This window comes from Microcaecilia unicolor, chromosome 3 (assembly GCF_901765095.1).
Source record: "Microcaecilia unicolor chromosome 3, aMicUni1.1, whole genome shotgun sequence".
NCBI classification, from domain to species: Eukaryota; Metazoa; Chordata; class Amphibia; order Gymnophiona; family Siphonopidae; genus Microcaecilia; species Microcaecilia unicolor.
Genome location: NC_044033.1, coordinates 246,692,211 through 246,706,175, shown reverse-complemented (window position 1 = coordinate 246,706,175; position 13,965 = coordinate 246,692,211). Strand labels below are relative to the sequence as shown.

At 46.9% G+C, this 13,965-nt stretch overlaps 1 protein-coding gene across 3 annotated transcripts in view; it reads left to right on the top strand.

Moving 5' to 3' along the window:
- Nucleotides 1-675: 675 nt before the first annotated feature.
- The window catches only part of LOC115466414 (zinc finger protein 773-like), a 54,417-nt gene continuing 41,127 nt past the window's right edge, over nucleotides 676-13,965 (top strand). For all 3 annotated transcript variants that reach the window (XM_030197620.1, XM_030197619.1, XM_030197621.1), the window contains exons 1-5: nucleotides 676-799; nucleotides 6,595-6,721; nucleotides 8,873-8,986; nucleotides 10,009-10,125; nucleotides 10,607-10,720. In XM_030197620.1, the coding sequence (XP_030053480.1) occupies nucleotides 788-799; nucleotides 6,595-6,721; nucleotides 8,873-8,986; nucleotides 10,009-10,125; nucleotides 10,607-10,720 (484 nt within the window). In that variant the 5' untranslated portion in view covers nucleotides 676-787. The remainder of the gene's footprint in view (nucleotides 800-6,594; nucleotides 6,722-8,872; nucleotides 8,987-10,008; nucleotides 10,126-10,606; nucleotides 10,721-13,965) is intronic.

Below are 13,965 nucleotides of genomic sequence, written 5' to 3'. Positions count from 1 at the left end.
TGTAAAGATTTGGTTAGAGAACTTACCTATACGCTGTAAAGTCGAGCCATATTTTTATGCGCATCTGTTCTCTGTCCATTACAGCCAACATTATCCTGATCCCTGGGCACTGAGGCAAGGGGGAGAGCAGGAATGGAAGACACCTGATCCCCGGGCACTAAGGCAAGGGGGAGAGCAGGAATTTAAGTCACCTGATCCCCGGGCACAAAGGCAAGGGGGAGAGCAGGGATAATATTATTCTCCATAACTTCCGATACCTGTAAAGACAGAACTGGTAAAGATTGGTTAGAAAACTTATATATTAACTTGCTCTAAAGTCGTCAAATCCCGTGTTTTTGTGAGAGTACAAATTTTGACTGACTGAAAAGAAAAAAATACCGGGTCATCTGTCAGCGCGGAAAAAATAAAACTGACTGGTCACTCTGTCTGGGCTGTCATACGGTATTTATACTGCATATCTGGGCGGGAATGTGCTAACTTTATTGCTTTTACTTTTTAAGCATTACTATTGGATAGCCGGGTCACGCATGTCATCGTGGCGTATATTCAGAGGTGTGGCTAGAAGATCCTGTCCATGGAAAACCCAACCTTGTCTTTGGTCGCCCCGCCCTCCTCCAAAGCAACCTTTTCCCTTCCCATTCTGCGCCCCGCCCCCTTGTGACGCGACTTCCGCTTTCTAGCAGGGCGCACGCATACGGTGCCGAAGGAGAGAGAAGTTGCGTCTGAGGGGGGGGGGCGGGGTGTTGAAGAAAGAAAACGGCGAGGCCGGTGACGGGCGACCGCAGGCATGAGTTTGAAGGTAGGACGGACGATGGGGAGTTTAAGATAGAAGGAGGCGGTAGTAGATGGCAGAAGGTCCCCGGTCGAGTGTGACTCGCTCTCAGTGACGTCATAACCGCTTCCCTGCAAGGCTTCTGGTCCGGTTGAGGACGTTGAGTTCCCGGTTACCCGTTTTATGCTTTCTGCCCATTAGTTTTTTCCTGCTCGTTCTCCCCCAGTGGAGGTTTAGCTCCTTGTTCGCCCCCCCCCCCATGCTTGTTTTTGTTAGGGGAGGGGGGTGTGATTTCGACAGTCTGTCGCATGGTGATGATGTCACACGCAGGTAGTGTGACGTGTTCTCACAATGCTGTTGTAGGTCTGGAATTGTATTTACTTAAAGAAAAGCAGAATCACATATCCCTTCATACACAGACAGTGAGAGAGAGACTGGAGTATTGCAGTGGATCTTGAATAGTAGAAAAAAGGGGTTTAAAGAGGAAGCTGTTTTGAGTTAGCCCAATAAATCTAGTAGACTGGACAGAGATGCCAAGTTCCAGGCTGGAGATTTTGGGACCGTACTGGATTTGAACTTGCATCCTAAAGCAGTGTAGTATTTGTAGTGCCTGATCCTGCCTATTGAACATAGTGGATGACGGCAGAGAAAGACCTGTACGGTCCATCTAGTCTGCCCAACAGGATAAACTCATATGTGCTATTTTATGTGTATACCTGACCTTGATTTGTATCTGCCATTTTCAGTGCACAGACTGTAGAAGTCTGCCCAGCACTAGCTCCGCCTCCCCCCACCGACTCTGCCACCCAGTCTCCGCTAAGTTAGTGCTACAGGTCTCATAATGCACCATGATGCAGTGGTCAGATTTCCAAGATTGTCCCAAAATCTGTAGCCTGGATCTGGGTAACTTGGCATCTCTGAGTGGATGAGGTGGGTGGTCTCATGGGATGCCATAAACTGTATGGTTGTCATACTCTGGCCCATTTTGCAGTATATCAAGATGTAAATAAATAAATAAAAATGCTAGTATATGTTATTGGGGTTGGGCTATGAGCACTGCATATCATTGCTGGCACAGCAGGACTGGTCCTAAGCAGTGACTTAGCCATAGGGCAGCTGCCAGCCCTCCTTTGGCTTGAGCCCCCTCCAGAACTGCAGCATCCCTTTAAATAGCTGGCAGGGATGCCTAAGCCCCGCCAGTTAAATAAATACAGTGCTGATGCCGCTTTTTTCCTCCTTGCGCTGCTTCCTTAATGCCAAAGTCAGTGAGGTGCCTTCAGCTGCTAACAATGGTGCTTCTAGTGCATGCTCAATTCACCCTGGAGTCAGTAGCTAGAGGCACACTGCCGACTTCTACATTAAGGAAACAGTGCAAAGAGGAGGGGAGCGGGTCAGGAACTGTATTTATTTGGCTGGCGGGGCCTTGGCATTCCTGCCAGCAAATGTACGTTTAACTTGCATGGAAAAGGGGAGTAGAGAGAGAGGAGAAAGGAGGAATGCATTGCCCTCCAACCCCCCCCCCCCCAAGTCTACCCCTGGGCATGCTTAAATTTGGATAAATTTGAATGGATGGCTATGCCCCTGGGTCATTAGCAGTCATTAGCAGAGGCAAGAGGATGGAGCTTGGTGGGTGGGCTGCATGGTTGGAAAGATTCCTGCCTTCTCTACTGGCCATGGCTTTGGTTGGCCTGGCAAGAAACCTGGTAATGATCTTTTGGGAACTATGCTTTTTTATGTCAGGTCATTAACATTAGTAAATAACAAAAGATATAAAGTGGTAGCATTTGTTATTGGACCAGCTTAATACATGTCTCTATTAGCCTTTGGGAGCTTGGAACGGGGCTTGAGAGGAATTCTAGATAACCATGGCACGTGGGGCTTCATGTCCCCCCAAAGTAGTTTCTGTTGCCATGGCCACCTCTGCTGCAGAAATGAACTTAAAGGCTGGCTGCGCCGTATGGCTCGGCTCTCAGGAAGTTTGCATTGCGTGGTGCAGATAGTAAGAAAGTTTCTTTTTGCAGCATCCTCATCCTCCCCATCTCATCCGCCCGCAACCTCGCAGTCATTTTCGACTCCTTCCTCTCCTTCTCTGCACATATCCAGCAGACAGCCAAGACCTGTCACTTCTTCCTCTTTAACATCAGCAAAATTCGCCCCTTCCTCTCTGAGCACACCACCCGAACTCTCATCCACGCTCTCATTACCTCTCGCCTTGACTACTGCAACCTACTCCTCACTGGCCTCCCACTTAACCATCTATCCCCCCTTCAATCCGTTCAGAACTCTACTGCACGTCTTATATTCCGCCTGAACCAATATACTCATATCATCCCTCTCCTCAGGTCACTTCACTGGCTTCCGATCAAATACCGCATACAATTCAAGCTTCTCCTTCTTACCTACAAATGCACTCAGTCTGCAGCCCCTCATTACCTCTCTACCCTCATTTCCCCTTACGTTCCCGCCCAAAACCTCCGCTCACAGGACAAATTCCTCCTCTCAGTACCCTTCTCCACCACCGCCAAATCCAGGCTTCGCCCATTCTGACTCACCTCACCCTATGCTTGGAATAAACTTCCTGAGCCCTTACGCCAAGCCCCCTCCCTACCCATCTTCAAATCCTTGCTCAAAGCCCACCTCTTCAATGTTGCTTTCGGCACCTAACCTTTATACCTTTCAGGAAATCTAGACTGCCCCAATTTGACTGCCTCGACTTGACTGACTGTTCATTTGTCCTTTAGATTGTAAGCTCTTTGAGAAGGGACTGTCCTTCTATGTTAAATTGTACAGCGCTGCGTAACCCTAGTAGCGCTTTAGAAATGTTAAATAGTAGTAGTAATGGTAGGCCACAGCAAGGGGATGCATAACTCCAACTGCTGTTCCTCTGTTTGCCTCCAGCTTTGTCAGCCTCACTAAGAAGGAACAGAAAGCTTTAGCCATGAGTTTGCTTAAGCAGTAACAAGATATGGGATGTCGCAAACTGTTTGGCAACGAGATTCTTGCATCTTTCCTAGGTTATTGTGAATCTTGTGGTCCAAAATCCAAACTACGATTTTGAGTGTTTTAGATCTGGGGACTTGAGTGAAATCTGATAGAAACGGGGTTTTATAAAAAATGTTTGAGCTTTCAACAAACAATATTTACAGACTCAATAAGTGTAACGTATTCAAAGAGGCTTTCCCACTCTAATTCCTTTTGCCTCGCTATTATGCTGTATAATCCATCTCTACTGAAAGTAGAGGTTAACCACGTTTTGACTTGAGTTTCGGCTTCAGCACTGAAACCACCCTGAAATCCACATTCGGCCTTGTTTTGCTGAAAATGCAAGTGCTTTTTTACTGAAACCTGCTATGTCCTGTGGCTCTCCTCCTCTGCCCCCCCCCCTCAAAAAAAAGAAGATCCACAGTCGCTCCTATCCATAGTGGCTCAAATTTCAAAATGGGTACTCCTGCCCCAACCAGCCACCAGACCACCAGGGTAGTACAGTAGGCCTGGGGAAGGGCCTACAGGTGAGTCTGAGAGGAGTGGGGGGGGGAAGTAAGTGGGAGCTCCTTCGGTTTAGGGGGGAGGGAGCGGGAGCTGTTCTTATTCAAATTTGGTTTGTCGTCCTTTAATTAAAACATAGGTATTACAAAAGGAAAAGGCCAGTGCTACCATTTAGCATGAAGTTATTACATCCAGGCACTACTCAACCCTTTCTTCTTTCCATGCCTTTAAATAGAGTCCTGTTAGCTAACTTTTCATTTCTATTTAACCCTTAAATTACCTTCCCCCTCTCTCCCACCCTTCCCAAATACCTACGTATTTGCTGTCAGTTGACTCAAATTGATCTTGTGCTAAGAATAGCCATACTGGGTCAGACCAACATCTAGCCCAGTATCCTGTTTCCAGTGGTGGCCAATTAAGGAAACAAGTACCTGGTAGAATCCCAAAGAGCGGCAAGATTCCATGCTACCAATCCCAGGGACAGCAGTGACTTTCTCTATTTCTGTCTCAATAGCACTTTATGGACTTTTCCTCCAGGAACTTGTCCAAACCTTTTTTTAAACCCAGATACGCTAACCACATCCTCTATTAACAAGGTCCAGAGCATAAATATTTGTTGAGTGAAAAAATATTTTCTCCTATTAATTTTAAATGTGTAACTTCATAGAGTGTCTCCTAGTCTTTGTATATCTTGAAAGCGTAAACCAGGATTGTCCAACCTTGGTCCTTGAGGGCCGCAGTCTAGTTGGTGGTTTCAGGATTTCCACAATGGATATGCATGAGATATATTTGCATGCACGGCCTCCATTGTATGCAAATAGCTTTCATGCCTATTCATTGGGAAAATCCTGAAAACCCGACATGGCGAAGGCTGAGGTTGTACACCCCTGGTATAAACAATCGATTCTCATTTACCCGTTCTACAGCACTCAGGATTTTGTAGACCTGTGTGTGGTGGTGGTGGTGTCTGCCCTCCCCCACCCCCTTGTTGCCAAATAGCACATCAAGACTGATCTGCTCTGGGATGCAGGTGTCCACTTGCTCAGACAAACAGTTTTAGTCTGAGAGGTGCAATGATTAGCTGGGGTTTGAGTAAAAGGGACAAAGGGGGAGGGGCACGAGTGGGGGAGAGAGAGGCTAGTGGGGCCTAGGTCACAGCACATGCCTCAAGTGCAGTTGTCAGGGCAGCGTTTACACAATAGTGACAGCATGCTTTTTTTTTGGGGGGGGGGGGTGATGTCTGCCAATACTATGTGCTAACCCATAAAAGACCCAATTTACGAGAACTGGTTTAGTAAATCAGGTCCTAATGGCCTGAGGCAAAACTTTGGAACAGGGGTTCTCATACCTAGCCAATCAGGTTCTTAGTATACCTACAATAAATATGTATGAGAGAAATTTGTATGCAAATCTATCATGTATATTCACTGTGGCTAACTTGAAAACCTGAGTGGCTTGGTTTGTCCCAAGGACTGGGTTGAGAAACCCCTAATTTGGAGAGAATGCCTCTAGGTCAGGGGTGGGCAACCTCGGTCCTTGAGGGCCACCAACCCAGTTGGGTTTTCAGGAATTCCGCCATGAATATGCATGAGATCTGTTTGCATACAGTGAAGGCAGTATATGCAGATCTCATGCATATTCATGGGGGAAATCCTGAAAACATATTTGCATACAATGGAGGCAGTGCATGCAAATAGAACTCATGCATATTCATTGGGGGAATCCTGAAAACACATTTGCATACAATGGAGGCAGTGCATGCAAATAGACCTCATGCATATTCATTGGGGAAGTCCTGAAAACCCAACTGGGTTGCGGCTCTTGAGGACTGCTCTAGGTTCAGGTTTAGTTTATCTGATATTCTGCCTATAGATAAAAAATCTAAGAGGTTTCCAATCATACAAAAAAGTACATGTAACAAAGCGACAGTATTGTTGGATATTAAACATAGGTCACACTAACTGTAGCACATACAAAAGGTAAGGAAGTATTGGAAAATTTACATTGTAACTGAGAAAAAGAAGTAAGGGAGGAAGATATATAGGAGGGGGGGGGGGGGTTACAAGCAGGGCTATGGAGTTTGAGTTGGATGCAATTTTGGGTGGAGTTGGTAAAAACTTGCCAACTTCAGCTTCAAAATAAAAAATTACAACATTATATGTAAATGGTTGGTGAAGTAGGGTTGTGGGTATAAGTATCTCGTATCTCATCCCTACTGGCACCTGGATCCCTTGTGACAGATTCACGTCTTGCTTACAGGGAGGCAGTGAGGTATATCACCAGCACCCAAAAAGTGCTGTAAGTCCTAAAATCTGTTTTTTTAAAAATTGTTTCAGACCTCGGTAACCTTCAAGGACGTGGCGGCCTACTTCTCGGAGGAGGAATGGGCAGCATTGGAGGAGTGGCAAAAGGAGCTTTACAGGAGCGTAATGAAGGAGATTCACGCAGCCCTTCTCTCACTAGGTGAGGATGTAATTTATTTTGCAGAAGAAAGCAACACTGCTGAGATAACGCCCCTCCCCGCTTATCACTGATGAGGTCACACGTGTGTGCTTGGACCAGACTGGTCCATATAAGTACATAAGCATTGCCATGCTGGGACAGACCAAGGGTCCATCGAGCCCAGCACCCTGTCTCTGACAGCGGCCAAAAGATCAAACAATTTGTCCTGCCCATCCCAGAAATAGTGGATTATTCCCACGTCCATTCAATAACATTCTATGGCCTTTTCCTCCAGGAAGCTGTCCAACCCTTTTTTAAAGTCTGCTAAGTCAACCACCTTAACCACTTTTTCCAGCAACAAATTCCAGAGTCTAACTACGCGTTGAGTGAAGAAAATGTTCCTTCGATTCGTTTTAAATTTACTACACTGCAGCTTCATCGCATTCCCCCTTGTCTTAGTATTTTTGGAAAGCGTAAACAAACGCTCCACATTGACCCGTTCCATTCCACTCATTATCTTATAGACCTCTATCATATCTCCTCTCAGCCGCGTTTTCTCCAAGCTGAAGAGCCCCAGCCTCTTCAGCCTTTCCTCATAGGGAAGTTGTCCCATCCCATATCATCTTTGTTGCCCTTTTTTTGAGGTGCAGTGACCAGAATTGAACACAATACTCGAGGTGCGGTCGCACCATGGAGCGATACAATGGCAGAATAATATCTTTATTTTTGTTTTCCATCCCTTTCCTAATAATACCCAACATTCTATTTGCTTTCCTAGCCGCAGCAGCACATTGAGCAGAAGGTTTCAACGTATCATCAACGATGACACCTAGATCCCTTTCTTGGTCCATGACTTCTAACGCTGAACCCTGCATGACGTATTTATAGTTTGGGTTCCTCTTTCCCACATGCATCACTTTGCACTTGTTCACATTAAACGTCATCTGCCATTTAGACGCCCTGTCTCCCAGTCTCATAAGGTCCTCTTGTAATTTTTCACAATCTTCCTGCGATTTGACATCTTTGAATAACTTTGTGTCATCAGCAAATTTGATTGCCTCACTAGTTACCCCCATCTCTAGGTCATTTATGACTATGTTAAAAAGCAGAGGTCCCAGCACAGATCCCTGAGGGACCCCACTAACTACCCTTCTCCATTGCGAATATTGAACTTTTAGCCCTACTCTCTGTTTCCTATCTTTCAACCAGTTTTTAATCCACAGTCCTCTGATCCCATGTCCCTCTAATTTCCTCTGTAGTCTTTCATCAGGGACTGTATCAAACGCCTTCTGAAAATCTTAGATACACAATATCAACAGGCTTACCTTTGTCCACATTTGTTTACCCCTTCAAAGAAATGCAGCAGATTGGTGAGGCAAGACTTCCCTTCACTAAATCCATGTTGACTTTGTCCCATTAGTCCATGCTTTTGAATGTGCTCTGTAATTTTGTTCTTGATAATAGTCTGTACCATTTTGCCCGGCACTGACGTCAGACTCACCGGTCTATAATTTCCCGGATCTCCTCTGGAACCTTTTTTCAATATCGGCGTTACATTGGCCAACCTCCAATCTTCCAGTACCACGCTCGATTTTAAGGATAAATTACAAATCACTAACAGTAGCTCTGCCAGCTCATTTTTTAGTTCTATCAGTACCCTGGGATGAATATCATCTGGTCCAGGAGATTTGCTACTCTTCAGTTTGCAGAACTGCTCCATTGTTGACACGTAATGAAAATTCTACTATCACCCCTTCAACTCCTATGTCTTTTTCCCCTCTCAATGTCAATGTGCTAATTTTTTTTAATAACTTGAGACTTTATTAGTAATTTTTTCAATATGCTTCACTTCTGTATACAAGGGCCAGCACCTTCATCATATGTACTTGAAAAGTAAAATTAATCTTACAGATATAACGTTACTGTATGTGACCCCTCCTCTTTTGCCCTTCTCTGTGAGTCATGTCCTTCTCCCCACCCACCCGTCCTTCAGCAGCCCCTCTCTCCGTGCCCTAACCCCTTAAAAGCTACTTGCAAAAAATAAACATAAAATTAAATAACATTTTAAGTGCCAACTCCCTGGACGTATAACTGCTGTAGATATGTATTCGTCAGCAAGTCTTGGTGCTATTAACCATCGTATTCTAATGGACCTCTGCTTTCCTGAGACAGGTTACAGAATCGTCAATCCTGACGCCGTCTTCTGGGTCAAGAATAAGTTGGAGCCAAATGCTAAGTGGAGCCAGGACCTGGGAGAAATCCAGAGCATTAATGTTTCCTATTCGAGTAAGTGGGAACTGCAGGTTCTGCGAGGAAGTTAGGGACAGAGTCTCTGTCTAGTTAAAGGAAGTGATTTCTGCATGTTTTCTCATCTTGAGGAAAGGGTGATCACCTGGTCAAGCAGCAGTTAAAGAAGAGGATTGTTTTATTTAATTGATAAATGCTTCTTAGTCTTCTTGATAATAAAACAGGCATTGCAGCCTTTTCTTTCCCCTTGTTTGTACTGGACAGATTCAGGCACCTTGATTCTATAGCAATAACGCAAAGGAATAGCACAATTGCTCAGCATAAGCCGTGAGCACAGTAACGGCAAAGGTGTGTTATCGCACTCGCTCTAGATTTGGGATGAAATGACTGGACTATGCAATCTCTGGCATAGATAATAAATCTGCTTTATTATAGATAACAAGAATCGGTACAAAAAAGCATACAACAAATAAATCACTCTGGTAAAGGCACTACTGATTCCTGAGTTATGATTGGTTTTTTTTCCTTAGAGAAAACTATACACTTTCTATCGACACAAGTGAAAATACAGTCCTCACACGTGCCAATCAGCACTGACTTCCCTGTTTGCCCTATAAAAAGAAGTTTTCTAGATGACCCAGACCATAGAAGTGTTTCACTGAGTCCCAGGAAAGATGAAATTCACTCTTCCCAGATGGTCCAGAATGCAAGAAAAGTTTATCCTCTCAGCCAGGGTATATGATGGTCCCAGGCACCATAAATCTCCTCTTGTGATGAATGAATATAGAAATGTAAAATGCTTAGGTATCATATTTCAAGCTGCAGTCTTGTGTGGTCTTGGGTTTCCCAGCCTGCAGAGAGTTCAGTGGGTTTCTAATTTCATATGAGCCATCCCAAGACCTGCTAAGAAGGCACAGCTAGAAGTTCTTATAACTGAGAGAGGCTTGCAATGAAGATTTCGATGTTTAGGATGCTGTTGTGTTTGATGGTATAGAAGTGGTCTGCTCTGTGGATCGCTCTACAACATCTGGCATTTACTGTTCTAGTTTTTTTTTTCACAGATTCGGCCACCCCATGCCCCGATATTCTTATGAGAATCAAAACTGATGTTGAGTCTCCTCTAAGCGATCCTGGAAACCCTGGAAAGGAGGACGTAGCTGGAGAAAATCCCAGTGCAAGTGGGTTCAAAAATGAAATATCTTGTCAGTGTCTCTTGACATTGAAACAATATTACCCCCCCCCCCCCCCCCATGTTTCACACCTCCAGCTACCTGGGTATTTCCTCTCTTACACTTGGTCCTGTTCCCTGGCTTCACTACCTCCTCCAACACTTTGAGGCAATGCTTACTGATTGGGCTTATTAACATTTGGATCAGGGTGCTCTGGTGCTAACTCGGAGCTAGATCGAGGAGGATGTGACGGCCTATGTTGGGCTCTGAATTACTCTGTTACAAAGTGGTTGCTGATTCCCATTTTTCAAGCATCTACTATAATCATTGTACTGCAGAGGTTCCCTGCAGTTTTCGTGTGCAAGGTATACTCTATATCACATGGGGATGTGTTGGGAAATACTGTGGTCTGGTAGGTGGAGTAGGATGAACTATGTAGCATTTTGCTGTAGCTTAACTTAAGCTTCCATGCTCTTACTTTTACAAATAGGTCATACAGCCACAGATCCTGCTATTTCAGTCAGAATTAAAGAGGAGGAAGGATCGTGTGCCCAGGACCCTCTGTATTCCATTGGCACAGACTGCATTTATAGTCCCAGCACAGGTGAGATGACTAGTACTGTTGAGCATTTTCAAGCCAATTTGAGTAAGCCTGCTCCTGTCTTTTGGCAGTCTTCACAGTGCAGGTGTGCATATTGCAAAGGGAGAGCCGTCTGGTCCTGGGAGTTTGTATAGCAAGTGTCGAGGCTCTTTCTAGATTCTTTCTGAGAAGGCTGCATTGTGGAGGAGTTCTGGAGGGGGACATGGGAGTGGAAGTTAAAAATTGGGAGCTAAAAGTTCCTCATTTGAAGGATTCCAGGAGAAAATACATAGAGGACATATTTTATTCTCCGAGGACAAGCAGGCTGAATATTCTCATGATGGGTCGTCCTCCGCGACGGCCCAGGAGACCAGAACTCTTTAGGAAAAACTAGAAGTTTGTAGAACGCTCTGTCTCGCGGGCCGGAGCGCACTGCGCATGCACGAATGGCTTCCCGCCCGCGATGCGAGCGTGTCCTTACTAGTTCTTTTTGATCCACGCTTCAGGAGAGTTGTGTTTACCGCTACTCCCCTTTTTTGGCTCAGGAGAACTGCTTTTTTTGCGTTTATTGCGCCCTTTTTCTTCTCTTTCTTCTTTATCTTCTCAAATATTAAAAAAAAAAAATAGTTTTAGTTTTTCCTCACTTTTGGAAGTTTCCTTTCTTTTTTTTGTTGTGGCTGCCTTTAGGCTGCTCGGCTGCGACTTTTTCCCATTTTTTGTGCCTTTTTATTTGGCACAATCGAGCCTTTCCTCATCAACCCTCCAGACCGGTCAAGACGCTTGGGTTATGCTCGCCTACCAACAGAGGGAGACTGAGAACACTAAACTTGAAACTATGTACCGTATTTTTCGGACTATAAGACGCACTTTTTTCCCCCAAAATTTGGGAGGAAAATGGGGGGGTGCGTCTTATAGTCCGAAGGTAGCGAGTTTTGGATCGCCCTCCCCTACTTACGTGACGCGATGTTCCCTGGTGGTCTAGTGACGTCGGGGCAGGAAAGAGCCCCCTCTTTCCTGCCCAGCGCGCTGCTCTCCGTGCTCCTGACTGCTTCCTGACGGTCTCGGCGGCCATTTTGAATCTCGCCGAGACCGTCAGGAAGCAGTCAGGAGCACGGAGAGCAGCGCGCTGGGCAGGAAAGAGGGGGCTCTTTCCTGCCCCGACGTCACTAGACCACCAGGGAACATCGCGTCACGTAAGTAGGGGAGGGCGATCCAAAACTCGGACAAGACGCACCGGAGCACCTAGGTTTTAGAGGAGGGAAAAAGGAAAATTTTTTTTTTCCTATTTCCCTCCTCTAAAACCTAGGTGCGTCTTATGGTCCGGTGCGTCTTATAGTCCGAAAAATACGGTACTTATAACCTGTGCCTAGCCATCTATAGCCAGTATTTTCTCAGTCTTGGCAGAGGGTAGACAGGCAGCCTGTGCAGCTTGCCCGATCTGGATAGGTTTTTGAGTTTATTTTCAGAGTTTCTGTGCTGGTTCTGGTGGATCCCTGTGCCTGGAAGACTTTGGTGTGCTAGGGGTTGCGGGTCCGCTGGGGCCCGTCTTTGTCCCCTTTGGGGTGTCACACCCGGGTGGCCGGGTCCCTCCCCCTGGCTGGCTCTCCGTTTGGGCAGCTTTGTGCCTCGGCTGCAGTTTGTTATACTGCAGCCTTGAATGCCGGATGGTGTTAGCAGCAGCAGGGCTCAAACTAAAGGCTGCAGTAAAGTTTTATTGTTGGAAAAAAAAAAAAAGACAGGCCCAAATGTTGGTGAGAGCTATTGGAGCTGCACTCCGGAGAGACGGAGCTGTTCAGCTGTGTTCAAGGCGCTGAGTTTTCCTGCTTGGGTGAGTTTTTCTTTGGGCTTACAATTGGGGCACTTGTTTTGGCGGTCAGCTGGGCTTCGCGAAGATATCGGGGAAATCGCTTCGGTGTCGGTCGTGTGCGCGTCGGGGCATTGACGCGGTGGGCAACACTTGTCGTTTTTGCGGGGAACCGAAGCCTCAATCCTCCGCACCGCCGGTGTTAGCGGCGGAGGTTCCCGCGACTAGCGTCCCGGAGTTTGCGGCGCCTATGAATAGCGGCCCTGCGGCGGTTCCGATTTTGGCGGGAACCGCCGCCATTTTGGATTCGGCGCTGCACGGGCCTGAGAGAGTCGGAGGACTGCAGGGCAGTCAATTCCAGTGCCTTCGGGGGGTGATGCCTTGGGTAGGATCGGGTTTCCCCCGGATTTCATTTGGAGCTTATATCAGGCCTGGCAGGTGGGGCCGTCTCGAGCGGAGCCCCTTAGTCTTGGGATGGGGGGGGGGGGGGGGCTAGCGCAAAGAGACCACGTGTAGAGTGGTCTGAGGAGTTAGAAGGTTTTTCTCCTCCGGAGTCAGAGGGTGACTTTAGCCTCCTAGAAGAGGAGGAGGGGTCGTTGGCTGGATATGATAAGGAGCTTGTGCTGCCTGGGGAGGATCCCTCGGTGGTTCGCATTTTTCAACGAGATGAATTGTCAGATCTCATTGATCAGGTGGCTGCGACCCTCAAATTTGATCCGGCGGCAGCTCCGTTAGAGGCCGGAAAGCAGGATCCGTTGGTTAAGGGGATCAGACGGGTGTCTTGTACTTTCCCTATGAATGCGGATCTGAGAGAAATGATTACTCAGGAGTGGCAGGCGCCGGAGGCGCCATGTAAGGTGGCTCGGGCCATGGCTAAGCTTTATCCCCTGCCGCAGGAAGATAGAGATTCTTTCAAGCCTCCGACCGTGGATGCCGTGGTTACGGCAGTGACTAAGGCTACGGCGATTCCGGTGGGATGGAGGGGCTGCGTTGCGAGACCCTCAGGATAGAAAATTGGAGACTTTCCTAAAGCGCAGTTTTGATTTGTCAGCTCTGGCGTTACAGGCGTCAGTCTGTGGAGGTCTGGTGGCGCGGGCTTGTTTCCGCTGGGCGGAGCGGCTCTTAGATAGTCCGCCAGGGGACAGAGCCTCTTTGACTCAAGATCTGGCAAAGTTGGAGTTGGGGTCCTCCTTTTTGGCGGATGCGCTGTATGATTTGTTGCGGGCCTCGGCAAAGAACATGTCTCTAGCGGTGGCAGCTCGTTGGGCCCTGTGGTTGCGAGGTTGGATGGCGGATGCTGCGTCCAAGGCCAAGTTGTGTTTGCTTCCGTTTAAAGGCTCTTTGCTGTTTGGGTGAAGAGTTGGATAAGTTGGTGAGAGGTCTTAGTGATGCTAAGGTTCCTCGGCTTCCGGAGCTTCGCCCTAAGGCTTCTAGGGGATCCGCGGGTCGCGGACGGTTTCAGGAA